Genomic DNA, 23,364 nt, shown 5'->3' on the forward strand with positions numbered 1-23,364 from the left:
GATGTTTTGTCCTTCAGGTTGTTTGAAACAAAAAGCGTTAATTCCACGAGTTTTGTCACATCATCAATGTCACACATGTCTATACATAATACACTATATGAAGCATACTGTTATATTCCTTGGGAGTTAATTAATACTGGGTGGAAAGTTCGTTCTTTGCACAACTAACCTGATGTTATGGGGCGTGTTTTTCATACAGTGATGTTGAAGGGTAGGACAGTCAAGTAGCCCGACTGATTCCTTATTCCAAGTGCTCTTCAGTACTTGTGAAGGATTGAAGGTTACAGTAAATAAAAACTAGAGATAGACTACAGTTTTTTGTTATTATTTTTCTTCCCTATCAAAATGAGATGTCAGAATTTCAATTAAAAATAAAAAAATGAAAGATTCAGTAGTGATTTTTAACTTGCATATGCCAAAGCCTTCCAAGAAGAATTGCATGTGTGAACTAAGCAACTCATTAAAATGCCTTCTTCTTCTAAGTGAGAACTCTTTTTATAGAAATTGTGCCCTAAATGGCAAGTATTTTTCTCTGTGTATTGAGGTCATCCTTCCATGTTTAATTGGTTGAATCAAGCTTTACGTTTGATTCTTGGATTTAGAGGTTTTAAGGGTAAAGTTTTTTCATTTCAACAGAGACTTTTGCATTGTTTTTGCTGCTCTGAGTTTTGTGATGAAATCTGAGGGTGGTGTTAAAATGGAAATGAAGAACACCATGCATTACTTCAATAAGTCTCTAGAGACAGACCGTGCCATAAAGTCTACATATACTTTCTTTCAAGTTAAATTTTTATGATCATTAAGCTGAGGCCCATACCAGCAGATAATTTATTTCTCTAATGGGAGATAGGTTATTGCAGTTACTAGATGTCTCATTATCAAACCTGCAGTCCTTGGCAAGGAAGTTTATCCCAAAGTTACACGCACGAAACAATCCACTAATTTGTTGTAAGGAGGCACGGCGTTATCTGCGGTGCCTTATTCCCTATGCAGTCTTGCAGTTAATTAGTTTCTCTTCATGATAAGAATAATTAAAAAGAAAACCACCACACAGTTACGATTCCTCGAGTAAATACAGTTTCTTTCGTTACGGTCTCGATTTAGGTTCAATATACTGTTGGATAGTCGATGTGGAGACCTTTGGGGCAGGGGTGATCTGTGTAATAAAGTTGTTTTATGCTCCTCAGTGAGGCTTCTGAGGTTCTCTCTTCACAAAGGTGCTGGAAGAAAACGTGAGCAGGATCCCAAATACGAGATAGGAGGAGATGGGGCCCACAGCAGGCCAGTTAATTGTCTGTAAATGGCAGAAATAGCTTTTTATATTGAATATTTTTCTAGGCAGTCTGCTAGTCTTGTTTATTTTCAAATGCTGACTCAAAGATTTCTTCTGTGGTCTTTCTTTTTGGCTTTTTTAGGTCACCTATACCCTCAGTGTAGTGTTAAACAAAACCCATTTGACAAGTGAGGGCATGAATTGCTGTACTGGAGGTAATTGAAAGCACCCTTGTGCTCTAGACGTGCCATTCTGCTGGCTCCGTGCTCTGACTCCATCAGGTGCCTTTAGTTCCCATGAAGTACTTTGTTCTGTAAATACAGCTTAAGTACAAGGGGGGTTTTGTGTTTGACAGAAGTTACAATAAGTTACAATACTTGAAAGACCCAAGGGCCCACTGAAACCTTACTGTCCTCAGTAAGTTAATACACACAGAACACACGCTTACTAAACAATAAATGTATTTCCTGCACCAGCGGTAGGTGTGCAAGTTGCAAACTCTTCCCAAAAGTCCTTTTTATCAGTGAAGATCTGTAAGCACAAGGAACAGATAAGTAGGACAGCGGTGTTTTGGTGTAGCCGTGTTGCAGGGTGGAATTGTACTTAACGGAGATACAGAAGTTTTAGCAGCCTTCGAAAATAATCATGTGTGCTCTGAAAGTTGTCAAACTCAATAGGATTTTGGAGCTTCAACTTGAAATAAATTCTCTCTGTTTATTCTAATGGAATATGTTTTACGAAATGCATGGTGCCCTTCACGTTTGCCGGGCCGCGCGCTGTCTCGAGAAGCTGAAGGCGGCTTTGTGCATCGTCATGAAACTAAGAGGCCAGAAGTGCGATTTAAAATATGTCAGTCTTGTGTAATGAAAGTCTCTTTTGAGCTGAGTTTAGCAGCTCACGGCTTCTGAGAGTTGAGTTGATGCTGTTAAGCATGCATTTTAGTCAGTTCAGATGTTTTACTGTAAGCTCTGTGTGATGCTTCGGGGAGAATTTTTAGAATATAATTTTGCCTTTCCTATCCCCTTTGGGCAAATAATTTTTCTTCAGCTTTTCCAGTCCATGTATAATTAATAACTTTGTTTACTGACAGCATCACCAATATCATAGCTCTGATTTATAGCATTTCTCTTTTGCCTGTTTGCTTCCTCGCTAGCACATCACAAAATGCCACATAGTCAGAATAAATCATGTCTTAGGAAGGTGGTTCTAGTGAGAAAATAATAGAAAAAGAGCGTGCGAGCGCTATCCTGTCACATTCTTTTTGAGGCAGAAAATACATAAGGCCCACATCATTGTGCTTTAAAGAATTGGTTGAAACTTTGTTTTGGACAGCTACCCAAGAATTTGCATGGCGTGGGGAGGGAAAAGAACCACTGGAGGCTTTGCGGGATGAAAAATGAGGTTGCGTTACGCAAGATCAGGCTCCTGAGGTTTTGCGAACCGTAGTGTATCTATCCTTGGCACTGACTGTACATTTCCTTCCAGTCGTATACTTAATCTGAACGTTGCATGGTTATTGCTCTGCTAATTTGCTTAAATTATCATTAGTGTGATTAACCATTATAGGAGTGATTTGCAGAGTTGCTAATCTCCCTGCCACCTCTTTTGATTATAGCTGGTATAGGCATCAACTCGGAGGATTACAAGTGTGAGAACTGAGGATTTAAACAATTAACCTCTTAACTTATGTAAAATTTAACTGGACTGTAAGCAAGTGCAGTTGAATACAAGGAATAAAGCTTTTATGAAGCCTCTTCAGTGGTTTCCATTGGCTCTTTTCTCCATATTACTGTTGGTAAAGCTCTGCATCATCGTAATAATGATACAATAACATTAAATCAGTGCTTTGAGTAGTTGGGCAAAAAATTGTGACTTCAAATCTTAAGCTGGTTCTCTTGCAAAACTGAAACTTGGTTTCTTTAGTTTCACATTGGATTATAATTACTGATTATTGCTTTCTAAGTACAAGAGGAATTTCATCAAAGTGCGGAAAAATGTTATATATGAAGGGGAATAGTTTAATTTTTTTGTTTGCCGAGAATAGCTCAGATAGGTAAAATTTTGTTTGAAAGAGCGCTCTTCCCTTTTTGTTAAAATAGTGATGAATTATTGTACTAAAAATATGAAATAAGATATTCTTTAGAATTATATACCAGCTTTTTACTAGGGAAGTTCTAGTGCTTTATTTATGTTCAAGTGGTCAGTATTTAATTTACTAAGTTGAAATGTGAGTAACTGAGACTCTTACATCATCTCTTCCTGATCTATTAACAGTTTGTATAAGTGTTTTATGGATGCTCCACAGTCTATTTGTGTTTGCTAGGAAGAATGGTTTTCTAAAATATTGCAAACTTGAACATTTCTTTGATGGATTTGACATATGCTCCTTATCCGTAATATCTGCCTTGATTTATCTACTTTAAGGAACCCCAAACTTACTGGATTTAGTTAAGAAAAAAGAGCTCGAGTGAGGTCTGTGCTTTGTTGAGACTGATTCTTGCAGCGTGCTGAGAAACTCATCCCCACACTCCATCTGTAATAAATCTAGAAAGCTGGGAGATTAGTTAGGTGTGCCTCTGTGCAACTAATCATACAGTTTACTTACATTGCCTTAAGTTTGCCTCAGGTACTTCAATTGTTAGGATCCAGTGTTTAATTTGTTTTTTAAAAAAGGGAAATCAGAACACAGTATCTTGGTCCAGCGCAGCGTTGCAGCGGTGCGGTGCTTGTGTTCAGCCGCAGCAGCTGAAAGCTATTCCAGCCCATCCTGCCTCTAACTCATATTTGTTTTCGTAAGACACTTGATCTTTGAGCACAGCGAAATGGTTTTTAAGGTTTGCATCCCGAGGCAGAAAAGGGACTGTTCCCTTTAGGCACAGCTGGTGCTTTGGGTGCATTTGCTGTAGGAAGAGCTCTCCCTTTTAAAAAAACAAGTATTTTCCTAGCTTGTGTGGGAAAAGGCTGAAGCAATCTGTCCTTATTGCCCCACTATACCAGACACAATATTATAGGCCTTTATTGTATCTTTTGCAGTTGTATCTTCTCAGACTGCAGTCTTAGCTTGTTTGCTTGTTCCTTATGTGGCAACTATTATTGGATTGGTAGGGGATTTGTAAATGAGAAGGGACTTTGACGTGAAGATCGGCCCGCGTTCATTGATCTGGAAATAGAAGCCATTGGATAACTCTTAATTGATGCGCAAAGCAAGCATTTGCGTCATTATAAGCCAAAACCCAAACAAAATGGAAAAGAATAAACTAATAAACTCTCCATCTTTTTTGGACATTAAAAGGTCATTTTTTCCTAGTGGGCGATGAGCGTGGGGATGCGGCTGGTTCCTGTGAGAGCCCGGTGTTGGAGCTCACATCGCGCTTTGATCCAGATGAGAGCGGCTTAGTGGAGCAGTACATCCAAGCAGTCATTTTTACTGTTTGCAGACAGTTTGGTATTTGAAATGATCTTAAAATCTGTGGTCTCTTTGGCCTTGGCCAGCTTCTCAGTCTCCAGCACACAAATGTTGTGAAGGCTGCACAAATATACGGAATTTCAAGGCTAGCTGACTTGGATTTGTCGCCTTCTTGTTATGGGAGGGACTTATGGAAATCTTAAAATACATGTTCTCCTGCTGTTTCTCCACAGGAGCTCACTGCCTTGTGCAGTGCACAAACTTCACAGTACTCATATATTGAGAAAATATTCAATATTTCATATTTTTTTCTTATTCAGGGGGTAGTACCATGATTTATTTATTATGCTCCGTTCAAATCCATATTTATTTCTTGTTTGGCATTCAGCGCCATGGAACCTGAATCATTCATAAACACTAATGAATGCATTTTTGCACTGCACTGAAACGAAGTGCTATCGCATCCCTTTTAAAAATTGACTGAGACGCAGAAGAATTAAGCTGAACTGTATCCAGCTGTTTTAGCGCCCAGTTTGAGACACTTAAACATTGATTTTTCAGAACGCGCCTCTCTTCATGTGTCCCATTAGAGCCGTGTTATGTGCCGCAGACAGTGAGCGGCTCTGCCGCTCCAGCACTGACCTGACCGCAAGTCACCTGTCAGAAGCTGCATTTGCTTTTTAAGCCGTAGTTATCCTTTCTGGTCTCCGACTGAATCCTGCTGTGCAGATTTTGGGTCCCTCCAGCCGCCTGCTCTTCTCTCAGTTGATTCCTATTCCTCTGCCTCTTCAGACAGTTTGTGCCTTTTTACCTGTTTTTCTTTGCCACCTTTTTTCTGTATCCGTCAGTCCCACTCCCTGAGAAATGTTATGAGTCTTTCGTTTTTCTCTCCAGCTCTGTGCTTGAATTTATCCCACCTGTTCAGCTTTCTCACCCCATCTTGCTGTTTGCAGTCCTCTCTCCTTTCTCCAGCCATCTCCCTGCTTTCATGCATCGTTGACATGAAGAATTTTGAAGTCCAGTTTTTCCTTCGCTGATCAATAAGATCTAAACAATTGTGAAGTTTGAGTTTTTGAAAACTACAGCTCAAAGAAGAAAATGCCTGTGGAAGATTTGCCATGTTCCTATTTTAACAAGTTATAAACTTGTTATTACCTAAACACACGGGTATCCTTCACTGTAGATGGAGACCTCAACTTTACCTGTAACAATAGCTCAGAAAACAACCGAACCTTTGGTTTGCCGTCTGCTGGAAAGGCTCATCTTAGTTGTCAGAATCGCATAATTATTTAGGAGCTTTATGGCAACACTACAGTGTTTATAGATGCATTAAGTGTGGTAATTGTCTTTAAAAACTTGTTATGCACTAATAAATGAGTAATGATAAACCACATGATACTGCAGTTTACTGAGGACTACAACTTTTTGGATGTGTTTGAACTTGTACATCATGCCGCGTGTTTGCGATGCTGGCAACTGTTTTAAACACACCTTTCAGGAAACAAACCCACCACCCATATCCAGAATAAGTATCTGAACGCCAGAAGGAAAGGCTTTTATTTTCCACAGTGATTGAGGCGATGCTGCAGATCCCTTCAGTAGATCGTCTCAGTATAAACGGAGGATCCGCGTTAGTGTTTTATTTAGGCAGTGGCATTTTAGAACAGTTGGGGGCTCTAAACAAAACCATCTTTTAAGCTTCTCTTGCAGCTTTGCTCTTGAGAGGTGTCACGATAGGAACCCAAACTGGGGGTTTCAATCGCAAGCAGCTTTGCACTGAAAATTGGAAACAAGGACCTGAGTGTCTGGGCCTCGATCTTGCCCAGGGCTGTCTCTGCACCTTGTGTTCCCTGTGCAGAAAACCAGGGCTCTGGAATTCAATAAAAATTTCATTGCCTTTGGCGCTGCTGTGAGAATTTTAAATTTTGATGAGCGTTCATGTTATTCAGATGTTTCCATGGTATGTGGAGTAGATTCAGGGTCAAACAGACTTGATTCCTCTCAGAAGGGCTGGGGAAAGAGGGCTTAGTAAAACATGATGTAACATTTTTTACATTACTGATGCTTACATGAAGATTTTTACTTCTAAAAATCATCCTAGAAGTTACTTAGAAGGCCTGCTTTGAATAATAATCAGTAATAGCCACTGATAAGAATTGGGAGTGAGCTCTCTTTTAGTTTACTGTGATTGTTAAGGTTTTACATATGGTCTGGATATCTCATTTTAATAGAGAAATCTATTTTGTCATCTGTTCTTTGTCATGACTTAATTGCGCTGTTCCCCCCGATAACAGCATGTTAATCCAGACCGTGTCTCCAGAAGTTTTCACAGAGGGTGTCCGTACACAAGGGGTGGGCTCAGCCTTAACAAAAAGGGTTTTAACATTAAAAATGGTCATAGGAGGGTTTTACTACCAATGCTGGAGGGGAGATAAGTGCAGAAGGTATTGCGGCAAAATCTCTGTATCGGCACATTAAGAACAGAAATTTGCAAAGCTCTGATAGGAAGAAGGAAAAATAAGTGCACAAAATGGGAAATGGGGTTTGTGTTGGAAGAAGGAACACCAAACAGTGTGATGGTGCTAAGCTGGAGCAGTCGAGCACGTGCCTGCCCGTGGTCTCTCGTCCATCGCGTCAGGCCGTGGTGGTACCGTGGTGTGAGAGTCTGTCCCTGCACCAAGGCCGTCACACTCGCTTCTTGTTCGCATCGTTCACCACCCTCGACCTCCCCACTGTGCTCTCCTCATGTCCGCGGTGAAGCTGTCGCCGTCCCGTGTCATTGCACAGGCTGGGCTCACTGACATCTGGCTAGTGCAGGTTTTGTACACACACATACTATTCATTCACTTACACTGAACGTTGTTAGTCTCCAAATAGTTTAAGCTTTCTTCTGTGCACTCACCTGTCGAGTGCAAAATAGTTACAATTTAGTACAGAACAAGCAGTTACTCGCTAGTGGTTGTAATACTCTGAAGTCTTATGAAAGCAGCTTTTCATAGATCCTTGTACAAAGTTCAGTGTTTCATCCATGCAGCGACCAGCTGGGAAGATGCTGGCACATCATCTCCCCAGCTCAAACCCCCGGATCCCTTAGGATGCTGTGGCCATACGAGCATACACCCTCATCCTACTGTGCGTTGAAAATAAAACTACAGGACGGCTGTGCTGTTACTGCACCTGCTTTTGGCATCTCCCTGTTGAGCTCTGGTTGTGGTTCACCCACCAGAACTATCCTTCCCAGCACAGGGCTGTTTGCAGAGTATGACCATATAGGTGAAAGCAGATAGAACTTACAGTCAGTAACAAATCTCAGGCTTTCACTATTGCCAAAAGTGTCACCGTCTAGGACAGGTACAGTGTTTGAGGGTAGTTTGATCACCATGGGCTTCCACCATGTTCATAGCACTGCCTTGCACAGGCGGTGCCAGGCCCTGCAGCTTTGCCATCCTCCTCCAGGGTGGTTCTTTCCTGGTGGAAAGCTGCGCTTTGTGTTGCTCCCATGACACCGTGCAGCACACTGACCTCGAGTGCTCCCACCCGGGCTGTCCCAAAAGCTGTCCACACCATCCTCCGAGGCCTGCCCCCATTCTTCACCTGTTCGTGTTGTGGAGGATGATGGGGAATGAACACCAGCCAATGTGCTGCTGCTAACCTCGGCTTGTTAAGCAGAGCTAGGAATAGGCCGTGTTGGGGGAAGCGTTTCAGTGCATCCTCATCGACTGAGACATCCCCCAAATATCGGTCTGATGTTACAGAGGAGCAGAGCAGCTGCTGAAGAACCCCAGACAGAGTGCACCCCTAGCAGGGTGATGTTGGGCTGGGCTGCTGTTACATTGAGTATAGAAGTCTCCCAGCCCCAGCCTCTCTTTTGCTTGCTCTGCTTAATAAATTGAACTTCTCAGCATCGTGTTGCTGGTGTTCGATCCTCCCCCTGTGACCTGATCAAGCTCTGCCCACACTCCAGAAGTTCACACAGATCAGAGGAGATGCGATGCTGTGTTTTCATGGGGGAGGTGTTGCACTGGGTATGTTTGAAATTTTTAACACACAATCTCTTTAAATGGAGACTCCAGACTTGTATTTGAAAAGCACAGCGTTAGGGCTGGAGAATTGATTGCCTCTCCAGAGGGGTGGCACTGGTCATCACCATCAGCATTTAGCCTTATTAAAAGGGATCTACATAATATCAAGAAAGCTTGCTAAAGCCAAAATGAAACAGCACAGCCAATAAAGGTTCAATACTTGGCAAGTAGAGTGGCATTTGTTTAAGGAAATGTGTGATGTTCACAGTGAACGTCTAATACTTGTCAGAAATTCTCTTGGAAAGACAAAAACACCCCACCACCAAAACCCCACCAGAAATCTAACTGCAAAGTAAAGCTAATTATTTTTCTCTTATTGGTATGCAAGTAAAATAGTACAAAGCTTTCAATCATTTGCTAATAACATAAACATCTAATATTTTTTTCCGAGCCTGTCAGCAGAAAGCGTAGGGTCAGCAGATGATTGAACGTCAAGAGAAGGGGGTGAGAAGATGGCCTGAAGCGGTAAAGGGAATCTTGAGATCTGTGTTCTCTGCAAAGTTGGAAGGTTTTTTAAAATAATATTTTGGGTTTTTAAATTAGAGCTTTTGGGGGGACCTACCTGAAAGTGTGGAGCTAATAAGATGTATTTCGAAACAAATCCATAAAGTGAACAGTAAGAAATCAGGAGCAGATGGTATTCACTCAACATTTCTCAACGTGTTTAGGTGTGAGGTGCTGAGCTCCCCAGTGTGGTGTGTAACCCAGCACTTAAGTCAGCTAATGAGACTGAAAAAAACAGACTGAAGATATTTTGTCAACGTAAAATCAAATTTTTAGAAGTCTTTTGAGGGAAATCTGGGAAACTGTGGCTGAGTTAATCTGACATTCGGACCAGTTAAATTGATGAAAAATTGAATAAAATATAGTGGTGTTAGACATTTGGGAAATATTGTGTATTGAATCCATTTGTGTGTATTTTGTGGGGGAAAAGCCTCGCTTTTGAGAACCTTTTGAAGGATGTTGAGGGCCCTTCCCTTCCCAGAACACTTGTAACAATCTCTCACTAAAGACCTCAAAGGATGAAGCTGTGGAGTCAGAGGGAATGTCCTTGTGTAGATAAGATAATAAATACATTATTTAACAGGTATAGAAAATGAAAGTGGGGTCAAGCAGTTTGTTTTTCAAGTCTGTGCTGCTCAGCATCATTGGAGGATTTCTGGAAAAGGGGGTCCTAGGGTGACAAACTTTGCTGTTGCTCCTGAGGCGATTGGGGCTGCGAGGATGAATGTGGACAGAGGAGCCTCAGAAACACCTCCTAGGGTAAGAGACAATTAAGCAATTAAGTGGCAGGTGAAGTTCCATGTACTATAAAGTGCTATATACAGATAGTTCTAGAAAGGTACATACCTTGGAACTGCGGCATTTTGTACAGGCATCAAATATTGAAGTTGTGACACATACGTCTTGGGAAAATGCAAGATCTTAAAAACCAAGTTAAAGGTTAGGAAAGGAATAGGCACCTAAGGAGAAAAATTATAACAGCACTGCGTAAATGTGTGGTGGTCCTATATATCAAATGCCGTGAGCAGTTCTCGTTCCCTCCCCTCTGAAACGTAATAAAGTCAAAGGAGGTGTAGAATGTAACAAGGATGGTCAAAGACATGTGGAACATTGAAAACTCTTCTGTAAAATCCTGAGTACCATGGGGAGAGCAAATAGGGAATGAATGCTTGTTCCTCCTCAGTTGTAAGAACCAAGAGACATCACATGGTTGATGGACTCCAAGACACGCAAAAACTGGTACATTTTCTCAGGGAGCGTCGCATGGACCGTCCTGCTGTGAGCAGTAGTGCTGCTGAAGGCTTCTCCGGATCCGGAAGCAGCGAGAACAGGTTTCTAAAGGCAAAATCTAATCAGGGTGAGGAACCTTTGGTTATGTGAAAACAGCACAAAGCAGATGCTGCATCTTCAGCAGATGCCGGTTAGATAAGGTTGTTGCTCTGAACACTCCTCGCTGTTGCTGAATGGATCGAATGACAGTAATAGACATTATTTTAGCTTTTTGTATTGATAGGATTAAGGGAAGCGTGTCTGATGCTGCAGTCTTGCCAAAGGTTTAATGCCAGCATGCAATTAGTGTATGGAATTGATCTGCAAATGCTAAGGCGCCCCACAAGTGCAACCATAAATACCGCTATTAATAGGGATGCTCAGAGGACTTGCTGAGTGTTTGTGCAGCTGGGAAACTGCCCAGCCGGTTGCACTGGTGGGTGTGTGTGCATCACCTCGTGGGCTGCAGCCCCAATCCAAGCGCCCAACTGGCAGTTCACGGCTTTTAATGAGAGTTTGTGCTGAATATGTGGAGTCCTGCATATCAGAAGCTCATATCTTTTCTTTTTTTAGACTGGGACAAGAATCTAGATGTTACTCCCATATAGTTTTTCCTGTGCAAGAATTATATATATATATATATCCACACACACACAATTTTTCTCTCTGTTGCAGTATTTATGTATTAAGCCGTCTCTCCTGTATGAGGTGTCCCATTGCATGACTGCTTGGTCTTGCCTGTGCTCAAATCACTGAATCCAGGACTTCGGTTTTTCTTTTGGAGCCACTTTTCTGAGACATTGATCATTTTTGGTGCTTTCTTGTAAATCCAAGTGTGTGCTTTCCTGAAATGCGGTCCCCAAACGACCCGCTCAGCAGCATTAGTGTGAGTCTCCTCCTGCTACAGTTGCTCCTTTCGCACCAGTACGATACTGGGAGTCTGGTTCAGTTCATGGGCATATTTGTGATCTCAGATAAAGTATTTTATTTTTCTCAGGCCTTTTTCTGCAAAGTTTATGGCTATTATTTCCTGTCCTACAAAGGCACAGTTATTTCTCTCTGAAAAAGAAAGGCGCGTTTATTGAATTCTATCCTGACAAAGCTATTCTACCTTTCTAACTGATCGATATAATTTTACTTTATTATTGGTCTGTACTATTCATCCTCATCTGGTTTCTTGGTAGTTGTAGTATAATGATCATTGAATGTTGTATTTTTCTTCATTCCTGCATCTGCAATGTTTATTTAGGGACCGTATTTCAGACCTTAGCAATATCTGAATAAAAGCCTTTCACTGTAATGTGGAATAAGTGTATTCAAGTGCAGTTTGAACATCCCTGCCCTTCTCCCACCTCTCGAGTTGCATCTGCATATCGGAGAATAGAGTTTGTGAAAGAAGCTGTCAAACAAAGCCACCGATTGTTTACTTGTTAGGAACAGCCGTGCAGTCATTACCTCAGTAGGTAAGAAAAGTAATATAATGTCACTACCGCAGAAACTTTGATCTGCAGTTTCTGTTCATAAACCGGAACTTGGGGGCTGTGCAATGAAAAATGCTGTGCATGTACTAGTTTACATTTTTATAACTTGTCTTGGTATACTGGGTTTTTTAATATTCATTTGCCAGTTTTCTATTCTGTGAGTATTTCTCTGAAAAGATCCCTTTTTGTCAGCTTTTGTTTGCTGTGCCGATTTTTCAGCTGCATATTAAGTACGTGTTAAGGACGTGACAGCCCCGCTCAGAGCTTGGGAAGGCTTTTGACTTTCCCGTGACATCATTTTGGGTTTTAAATATACATTTTTTTAACTTTTATGTTCTTTTCACAGTCCTTATTCATATACCTTTACCACTTTCAATTGTTAAAACCAAGTTTAACTTTTAAAGGATTTTAACAGGATTTGTAATGTACCCAAATGGGATATCTTGTTCTCCCTGGAGGCGAAAAAATACGTCAGCGCTTATCCTTTTATGTTGATATAGAAAGGTTTTTATAGTTAAATACCGACTTTAAAGACTGTTGGTAATCCTGGTTATTAACTGAAATACAAGATTGGGGTTCTACCGAGAGCTTATAGCAGAAATATAGTTATAAAATGGAGATCATTTGACCATGAGTGCCTAAGCCGTGATTAATCAGGGAGAGACGCAGAAAAATGATCCAGTCTACTTATATTTTATATCCGCTATTTGGAGGATAGGAGAACTTTTGGATTTAGAAATTGGTTTTGAATGGTAAGCATTGATTGATGGAGGAATATTTCAGTCGTGGGCAAGAGTATAGAAGGAAGAAGGTGAGAATTCCCCAAAGAGACAAGAATTGTGATGGAATCGTGTGCCTTTGGAAAGCGCGCTCCTGGTTTTGGGGATCGAGGGCGTTTGCAGGTGGCTGAGGAAGCAGAAACGGCAACTTCGGTCTTGTCCTTGGCAACTCCTTTGTGGAAATTTCAGTCGTTGCGTTTCAGTCCTTTGCCTGCCTTAGGCTGTTGCAGAAGCGTGTTATACAGGGTGCTTGTATCGCCACTTATATATAACAGCGTAGTCAGGTCTATAGAATTTGGTGAATCAATGAGAGCAAGAGAGGGATTGATCTGCACGGAATGAGGGGAAGCAGCAAAACGTCGTCATAAAGATGATATGTACCTTTCACGGTCTGTGTGTGAGCCGGTTGTGGTCGGATGCTGCTGCAACAGCTGTATTTATTAATGCATTTTAAAAAGAGAATAAGTATTTTTAAAGTATGGTTTGCAATCTGTGTTTCTGTTGCGTGAAAACGAATCTCTTCTTGGTGGTTTGTGTACAGCAGACGGTGTTTGGAGTATTTCAGCAAGTGAGATAATGGTGCAGCTGCCTGTCCTGTAAGGAGTATTAGGCATACAATGCTTAGTTCATTTTTGGATACTTCTAAAAATATATTGTAGACTTTTAGTTTTATTTTTCATATTATTTTGGTGTAAAGGGCCTGCCTGCTGGAGATGACTTCTCTGCAGGGTTTTCCTTGTTGCCCAGACGTGTTTTCAGGAGTCGCCGCTTTGGCACCATTAGGGATTTGTACCTCCTCTGGGGAGGGACGTGGAGGGGTGTGACTTTGGGGAGAGGTTAACATGGATAAAAGTGAGATCTTAGCAGCATTTTGGGTTGGTTATTGCCGGAGAAGCTTTGTTGTGCTCGTAACTAAGAAAGCTGAAAGTCCTGATTAGTTAATTTTGCCTTGTTTTGTGTAGTCACAGCTTGGCTGGAGGTTTTGGGTTTGAAGTGGGGTTGCGAGACCAGAAACCTCTGGTCTCTCATCAGCGATGGTCAGGCTGAAAAGAAAGCTCTTCAGGAGAGGGAGAGGACCCAATGTCATTAGTTTCTCCCTCATTTGAAGCTCTGCAGATGGCTGAATTGAAAAGAGATTCTTCTGCCTGTGCCCCTGAAGGCTGTGAAATTCCTCTCATAATGAGAGCGAACAGGCCAGAGCCACTGACCACTGAAAAGACATTGAAGAAAGAGACAGTCTGTGAAGTTTGGGATGAATGATGCTGCTTTAATACTCTCCATGTAGCTATCTGAAGGTTTCTGATCCTTGAGCATTTGAAAAACCAAGCAGAATGTGCATCCAAAGTTGTTGTTTGCGTGCTAATGTTAAGAGGGGTAGGAGTGGGATGAACTGCCAAGGCGTCTTTGAAGTTTAATTGTCTGTTTGGTAACGGAACACATAATCTTCCATTACAAATCTTATTTTCTATGGTAATTGGCTCATTTGCTCTCTAGTTATCAATTTAACTTCTCTACCACACACATCTGTACTTGCGTTGCATTAATCTGTGTGAAGGCGAAACATTGACCAAGTGATAAAAGTGACTTTTAAATGCATTTTTAAATTCATTAACTGGCAAGTAAATCATAGTACAGTGAGCACTTCTCACATGGTTATCTAGTTGCAAGCAGCTTGGCATTTGCTCTGAAAGCCAAAAAAAGCAAAGTCACTGTGAAATAATAATGTGTTTCAAATTCTTAATCTCCTAAATGAAAAGTGTTGGAGAGCAGGTAATAGGATATCCAGTTCAGCTTTCATTGCTGTGGAAAAGAAACACTGCATCTCACAATTCAGTATAAATGCCGGTTTGGAGATGATGCCCCAGGTTAAAGCAATGTCACTCACTGAAGGTGTTTGGGTGCTTTCCACGTGTCTTCATTACCAGTGAAACACCAGTGGAGGAAACAGAAATAATCCCAGAACTTTTCTTTGCACTAACTCTGTTTTGGATGTGATGGTCCATTGTTCCCTTACGGTGCTCTCCCTGTGGTTTAATTAAACATAAATCGGGTTCTAGTACGTTTTTGATCAAATAATGACTTGGGCAAAGGCAGTTCTGAACCAGAGCAGCTGTTTTTCGTGTGCCACTCATGATTTTATTGACCTTCTCTTACATACCCTTTTCTCATCCCCGAGATTCACGGTGTAGCTGCTCAGTACGGCCGTTTCCATGTGTTCCGAGGTCAGAAGGTCCATATTTTGTGCTTTTGAACACTATTGGCTTGTGTTGATTATGATTCCTGTAATAAGTTTAATATATGGCTAAGCAATGAAATGTTAGCCTGTATGTTATGAAAATAGGAGCACTGTAAACTCACGGAAAAACTCACATTTTCATGTTTCCAGTTTTTCTGTTCTCCTTTTTTCAAGTGTGTAAGCACTTGTAGAATCGATGTGTGTGTGTGTCTGTGTACACATGGAGAAAGATTGAAAGGAATGAGAACATAAACTATTGATCAAACAGACTGGAACAAAACTCCTCATTAGTTAGAAATGGCTAAGGATGAGAGAACAGTATCTGCCACATTGGTCCGGGGCATCTGGAAAAGGGCAAATCCAATAGTGGAATGGATTGGCAAGACATTTGCCACAGTGCTAACACTGTGTTTATGCCGTTTCTCAAGTCGCCAGTGAGACGCATCTGGAATTGCGCGCAATTAATTGAAACTACGACTAACAAAGCTGAATTCAAAGTAGAGCAAACACAGCAGGTCTGTCTGTAGGGAGAGTGCGGGCGACTTAGACCAGGACTAAGCAAACGGGACTAGTTGGGCCTGCCCAAATAAAGCTGGGATGTGGGAAGGGAATGGAATAGTGCAACTCACAATCAATATAAATGCCAGAGAGGAATAACGGTTTATCACAAAAGGCACTGTTTTCATACAGAATAAATAATTGCAATTTGGCCGCAGGTAGATTCAGAAGGCAGTTGTCAAGTGTCGGAGTTATATACAGTTATAACAGATAGTACAAAAATAGCTGAACCCTTTTAAGGTGTGGTTTATGGAGATTTTGGTAAATTTCTGGAACTGACTATACGCAATGTACGTCTGAACTCAAAGGCAACTGGACTCAGCCCCATCTAGATTTTTCCTCCTATGTGAGAGACTTCAAGCAGTGGATATCTATGTACCTCTTTATGTAGTTTCTGATATAGTTTTACATGTTTATCTGAGAGTTAAGCCGTTTTCTTACTGTAGAAATAAATATTTCCATATGTGTATGTTCTCTAATGTATAATCCAAAATGTGAGGAAGTTTGGGAGCTGCTTGTTTCCACCTCTCTGTTTTTAAAAATGTTAATTCCACCTACAAACCTTTACAACAGGAAGAAGTAAAAGGTGATCTAGTATTTCCTAGCATGAAATAAATCCCATTGATAGGTGAGGCATATAAAATATTTGCCTAAACTCTGTAACCTTGCCTTTGTTTGATAAATATTAAAGGACAAAAGACCGCGTTTGACTTTCCTGGAACTTGAATAATCAGACCTGCCAGCATCAGTAAGCAAATTGCCCTTATGTCAGTGAGTGGAGTAAAAACAAATAAACAGGTGGATGTTCTTCATAAGGGATGATATTAAAATTGTAGGTGTCTTCAAACAGCTTTTGTTTGTGCCGGGAGCAGTGGAGAGTCCTGGATGGTGTTCGGTGGCACTCGTGTTCACAGGAGGTTTTTAACATGTCTGTGCGTTGGACCCTTTGTGGCTTATATTACCAAAAAATCCTCTATCTCTCAGTTTTTATGCGTTTTAATTGTCTTTAATTAATCTTACTCTGAGTACGTTTTAAAAGGCAGTCAAGAACCAGCAAAAACAACTTCGGGACATGTTTTAAATGAAGGAATTCTTTGGGTGAATACAGCACTATCTATTTGAAAAGCTGGATTTCTCCACAGAAACACAAGGCAGTGGTGCCCTAGGAAAGTTCCATCTCCGTTTTCTCTCCGTTCATTTTTTAAATTAGTTTTTAAAGATAATTTTAGTTTTTGGTTACCTACTGACTTGAGTGCAAAGAACACCCTGAAGAGTTTCTGGTGTATCAACCAAGGGATTTTCTCTGAATAAATAAATAGTTGCTGCCCTCCTATAACTACACGTGTTGTGTGTTTTACGGAGCTCCAGCTGAAGTCACCGTCCATCCAAGTGGAGATTCCTGAACAAGTCGAACTTTACACCGAGCTTGTATGAGCTTCTGTCAAACCCTGACCTGAAAACTGCCAACGTTGCCACTGTTTGTGCCCAAATCCCTGAAGCCATCGTTGTATGTTATCTTAGAATAGAGGCACAATTGATGGGTTTTTGTGGATACTGACACCATCTTTTCCCTTTCTTCCGTTTTATTTGAAGTTCCTCCCAAATTTCTGAAGCGACCTGCAAATATTTATGCTCACGAATCCATGGACATCATGTTTGAGTGTGAGGTGACTGGAAAACCGACCCCGACTGTGAAATGGGTCAAGAATGGAGACATGGTGATCCCCAGTGACTATTTCAAAATCGTTGTGAGTATATATTGTCTGTGTGACTGATTTTTAAGCTGTTGATTTATGTGTTAGTCCTCTAACCCACAGACAGGTTCTTTGGTAAGGACCAGCTGCCTGATTTTGTACTATTGTACTACTTTTGTACTATATGTTTGCAGCCTGGATGGGAAATGGTTTCTCAAAACCTTTAATGCTCCGTAATTCGGTTGGTTTACTGAGGCGTGTTGCTCATATTGCATGGGTTGATTTCTTTATAGCTTAGATTTCCTACGAGACAGACACACACACAAATCGCACTTTGTTGGTTGAACCTTTTACAGTGCGAGCTTGCCATAAACACCATTTCAAACAGGAGTTTAAACATAAATGTAACTGAGTTGTGCATCATGAGTTTTGGTATATCGGTACTTCTAGAGGGAAATTTTAGAGGTAGTGAAAGTCATTATTGAGACGTGGTTGAGAACTTAATGGTTGTATAATTGGGTATACCTGAGGTTGTAGATATGTTCAGGTTATATTCAGTGCTTAAAATATCATAAAAATGGCTGTGGAAATGTTATGACTTGCCAATGATAGGTGATGCTGGAAAATGATGGCCATTAGGAGGAGGTGCTGCTGCTTTTCAATACCGAATAATTTGAGGATTCAGTGCAAGAGAGATGAAATCAGACGGGAACTCCAAATACGCTCTTCACGTTACTGCTCACAAGTTTCTCCTGTTGTAACAATATGCCGTAATAACACCATTGTTTTTCAATCACAACCTGTTTTTAAGCGTTGTCATTTTCCTTTTCTCCTCAGAAAGAACATAATCTGCAAGTGCTGGGGCTGGTGAAATCAGATGAAGGATTCTATCAGTGCATTGCAGAAAACGATGTTGGAAATGCCCAGGCTGGAGCCCAGCTGATAATACTCGACCTCGGTAAGATAAACCGTGATGATACAGCCAAAGATAGGGAGGAACAATTCCAAGGGACCATTTCCAGATGATATGTCACATCTATAACTCAGCTAGAGCAGGATATATTTTGAAATCATATGAGGTTCAGTGTCATCTTCTGCACACTTAAAGTTACTTAGGAGAAACTAAGGAGTTCTGTGGGATTAGCCTTGTATTTTGGAAAAAATATAGAAAATATTTAGTGCAATAATAAACTGTAGCCAGAAATCTGAACTATTGTTGCATGCTGAGATTTAAAAAAAAAAATAGCAGGAAGGCCAAAATGAAAACGGTCACTGAAATTACAAAAATAAGCAATTATGGAGCTCACTCCAAATGAAGTATTTGCACTGTAGTCATTCTGGTGTCAGGAGGTTTTTTTTCTGCTATTAGTTTAAAAAGTAGTAAGCTTCTTAAAAACAATTCCTAGGAGCATAAGGAATAAAACCAATAGTAGGAGGATAAGAGGAGAGACAAGGCAGACAAGAAAACACTAATTCTGTAGTTTTGGAGACTTTTGTGTTGCCTGTCTGTTTTGGGGTATTAGGTCAAAATTGTAATTTCTTTGTATTTGGATGGAAGGGATTTAGGAGAAACAGTTTTTCGTGTGGTCAGAGGCACAATGTAACTTCACACTTGGAATTTCAACTGATGTGAATCTGCTAAACCTGCTTTTGGCGTTCAGTGTACAGAGAGTAAGCTGTTAGGAGCGTACCACAGAAAGAGGGATTTTCCATGTATTTTCTGGTTGTTTTGTAGAGTAGTTGTGCGCCTACAACTTCTTCTGGGCTCTGGTTTGGCTCCGGGTGTGCTCCCTTGCTTGCTGGGTGATTCCGCAGTGATTTGGGGAAAGACGGGTGCCCTGTGCGGGGTTCAGCGGCTTTAACAGTGCAGAGCTGTGGGATTTCAGCCTCCCGGTAGCGTTCGGCAGCAATGAGCTGCTGTCATCAGCTTGCCAGAAGAAATTATTAAAAGTAATTTTATTTCTGCTCTATGCATGAATCACCGGAGTAATTTCCAAATCTTTCAAATGGAAACGTTATTCCGTATTTTCCACGTTTGAAAAATACTGAATAATTAATGGACTTGGGTTTTGACGCCCTGCCCAGGTTTGTGCTTTCTCCCAGTTCCCAGTAGTGGTTTCTAAATGACTGTTACTGTTATTATTTTAGTTCCTGTGGTCTCACTCTTCTTCCCCTCCCTGCCCTGTTGTTTGCCCAGCGGTTTCTCCTTCCACCCGAGGACTGTGCCCTCCAACACTGTCCTTTTTCTTTTGCACGCTGCCAGAGGATGGTGGAGCCTCCCTGGGGTGTAAAGATGCACCCCGAAGTCGTCCCGTTCTGTTCCGTGGCCCCTGTGTAATGCTGGTGTATTGTAGTTGTAGCGATAAGCTCCCGGTACATCACCAACCTGCATTGTGTTTTGGCTTTGGTGTTGAGTAGCGGCATAACAAGTAGCGCAATTAGGCGTGAATGTGCTGTGGCTCGGTTGTGATAGATGAAAACTGCTATAATATACAACGTAGAAGCAAATGCAGATGTTTGATACCTTCTTTTAATACCTTATCCCGATATATGAATAGCAAAGAAGAAAACAACATTCAGGGAAAGAGGATGCAGGTTTCATAAATATTACTTCTTTCATGACAGATGTCTTGGTATGAAAATTAAACCCACTAATTTGAGCAAAACCTATTCTGAACAGTCGTTAATACAGAAAGCTTTAAAAAAACTGATACCAGATGATAAGAAATACCTACTTTGCCAATTTGAAAAGTAGTTTCAGTAAAAAATGTGAAGTGTTCATCAAGGTTGCTCCCGTTTAGCAGCATGTCCCCTTCCCTTGCTGTTCTCTGTCTTCTCCTTCCTAAATGGAATTGGCAAACTTGTGGCTGTTTCCCATTAACCCTTTTGCTTATCATCTTCAATAAATTTATATTAGAAAGTAGAGACCTTATGGAGTTTCTGAGACAGGGCGCACTTTTTTTTTTTTTATTTTAAATACAATAGGCATAAGGTATGGGATGTGATTATCAGCTACAACAAAACCTACCTTGCAGGTAGCAATATTTTGGTGATTCGGAATGTATGTGAGTGTATGTTGTGCAGAACCACACAGACCAGTTCAAATGCAGACTCTGCTGGGCTGAAATAAACTTAATGCAACTGTTGATCAGCCACAAGTTTCTTTTGGGGTTTCGTTATTTGAGGTTAATTCTGAAAAACTTGCAATGTAAGTGGAAGTTATTTGTGGAAAACAAAACAAAGAATTGGCTGGCTGAAAATGATAGTGTGAAGGCTTATTGGAGTGGCTTTTTTATTTTCAAATAGTAATTCTCTGGTAATAAGTTTAGGAAATAAATGAATATGGAAACTTGGAAATTGCTAACTTAGCATTTTCTGCACTGTATAGAAGAGAATTGTGAGAAGAGATTTTAGGACAAGTGTTTGTAATGGAGCAGGTTGAAGGGCCAGGAGGAGCATCCAGGTGAATGAGCTGGATAAATACTCTTCTACCACTATCTCCTGTACTTGAGCTCAGGTGCAGAATTCCCGGGGCCCTTGGAAAGCATCCCAACTACTTTCCAAATACTTGGAGACTGGACACAGTGTCCCTGTTTCTCAGGCGCTGGCCCACCCTGGAGGCCATGTGCCTTTGGGAATTGCACTGAAGCCTTTCTTTAACTTAAAATTAGATCCTGATGGATCAGCCTCTGACCATCTTCCTTATGGATCAGATATAATCATATGCTCAATTATAACAAAGCCATATCTTGTCATTGTTTTTACAACCTTGTTTTGTGTGGTCTGTGAAACCTCAGTAATGGATACATGGGGGTTTTCCTCGTGGAGGTTAAATGTTGGTGACAAGACTGAAAAATTGAGCCCGGACCCATAACCTGCCCTTTCCCAGCGTATCTGGTGTTGCTCACAATGGCCATTTGGGGACTGAAAACGGAACAGGTGGTAATGAGGAAAAGGAGGTGCCTTGGGGAGGAAGGCAGATGGTTCCCTGTCACCCCTGTGCGATAGGCGTTTGACAAGTGCGCAGGCACCGACAAAATGAAAGGAGTGATTGTTGAATGCTGTATAAAGAAAAATCGTAGACTGTAAACAAATATGTCATGTTATTTAGAGAACAATTTCAAAACATTATTTGAGATGCACAGTATCACCATCAAAACTCCAGAGTAAGTGTAGCATACGGTGTGATTTCTGTACTTCTATACTATTTGCCATTCTGTGCTGTATTTGGGAGTTGTATGGGAGTGAGATCTTGCAGTGGATAAATTGAATATGATGCTGGTGTCCAGTGGTATCAAGATGTTTTGTGGTGGAACTATCAGTTTCTTTAAACTGAAATTTTTCGTTAAACATAGTGTATATCTGAGAAGGGTTATCCTGCATGTGAATTAACGTTACCAGCATGGGAAACAAGATTTTCTTGACCCAGGTTATCCATGTCTGACTGGATACTGGTGGAGGTGAGTGTTGTACATGCTATCCGGGAATTAAAATGAACTGGTCAGAGATCTAAAGGTCGTGCCAGCCTTGGCAGCAGCTCTCCTGAGCTGCTTTAATTCAAGCTTTGAGAGAACCGAGAAAAGCAAGTAGCAGAATTACAGCCTTGGGCTTCAGGACAGAACTGGATTTGTTCAGGGATGTTTCTGGCAGGTTCCTGTGGGAGGTTGTGGTGATGGTGACCCGTTTGATCTTTAAGGAAAGTCTCAAAGCACAGGAGTGGGCTGTTCAGAGGGCAGGAATATGAACATGCGTGTCAAGGAGACCAGCAGGGATAAAGCAGAACTGCTAACTGAGCTCAGTCACAAAAAGAAAATGCATAGAAGTTGGAAGCAAAGGCAGAAAAGGGATATTGCCTGGGTGTGTGGGGATGGAACTGGGAAAGACAAAGCTCAGCTGGAGCTGGAACCATTTCAGAGAAGGTTATGAAGCCGTGTTACACCAGAGAGATGGTGATGACTGGGAAAATCCAGCATGATTTACTGTGGGTAAATTGTGCCCAACTATCCCAGTAGCTTTCTGAGTTTAAATGATTTGCCTTGTGGTGGACAGGAGTGAATATAGTTTCTTTTGCCGTCACCAAGGCCTTTGGTGCTGTTTCCAGTAGTGTCCCTGCAGCTGAACTGGGGGAAATTCGGACTGGCCTGGTGGATGGTGGGACGTGTGGGGAGCTGCATGTCCCAGCAGATGCTGGATACTGGGACAGAGAGGGGTTCAGCCAGTGACCTGGCTGACGGGACACCAGGTTTGCAGGTTAGACCATGAGATGTGCTCTGACTTGCAGAGGAATTAGTTGGATTATTCCTCAAGAGCGGCAGCCTCATGACATCTTGCTGCTCAACCAGCTGCGGGAGGACCCAGAGCAGAGGGAGGTAACGGGAGGATTTCTGAAAATTTCTGATCAGATAAAGGAAGTAGTTTCACAGGGATGGGAGCTGCAGCTGGAATAGGTTGCCCAGGGAGGTTGGGAGGTTACTGTTGTTGGAGATGCTCAAGACAAGGCCCTGAGCAACCTGGTCACAGGTGGCTCTGCTCCGATGGAGGGTCGCACAGATGGACTCTTGAGATCCCTCCTGAGTCGTAGTATTTTGCACTTCAGAAAGCTTGCTGGTCCGAGAGGTGTGAATGGGCCCCATTTCTCTCTTTGTGTGGGGTCTTAATGGAATAGTCAAATGATGACGGTTTTGTGGTGCTCATTTCCACGCTGATCTCCTTACGAGAAACACAAGTGTCTGGTATCGGTGGCACAGTTTGACATTACAAACCAAATTTGATTACAGCGTAACACCGCTTTGCTTGCACTGTGTGATACTGATTCCTCGCCGAATTGCTCTATGCGAATCCTAATTCTGAGAGACTTTTAAAGACATCATTTATTGACCTAAATTGGCGCTTTCTTTGTGTAATTTAATTCTGTCCAGGACCATTGCTGCATGACTAGGTTCATTTTATGTTGATACTTCTCCGCTAGAGTTTGGCCACGAGCGATCTCGAGTCTGATAGCACTGAAGTGAGGTGGACAGGACAGGGTAGGGTGGAGAACATCACAAGACTGATCAGCATTGTCTGGAGTTGGGAGATCTCA

General features: G+C 41.5%; 1 protein-coding gene across 10 annotated transcripts in view; it reads left to right on the forward strand.

Moving 5' to 3' along the window:
* The window catches only part of NEO1 (neogenin 1), a 165,409-nt gene that overhangs the window by 91,933 nt on the left and 50,112 nt on the right, over positions 1 to 23,364 (forward strand). For all 10 annotated transcript variants that reach the window (XM_071813736.1, XM_065847835.2, XM_065847836.2 and 7 more), the window contains exons 6-7: positions 17,182 to 17,336; positions 18,120 to 18,240. In XM_071813736.1, the coding sequence (XP_071669837.1) occupies positions 17,182 to 17,336; positions 18,120 to 18,240 (276 nt within the window). The remainder of the gene's footprint in view (positions 1 to 17,181; positions 17,337 to 18,119; positions 18,241 to 23,364) is intronic.

This window comes from Patagioenas fasciata, chromosome 12, assembly GCF_037038585.1.
Source record: "Patagioenas fasciata isolate bPatFas1 chromosome 12, bPatFas1.hap1, whole genome shotgun sequence".
In the NCBI taxonomy this organism is placed as follows: Eukaryota; Metazoa; Chordata; class Aves; order Columbiformes; family Columbidae; genus Patagioenas; species Patagioenas fasciata.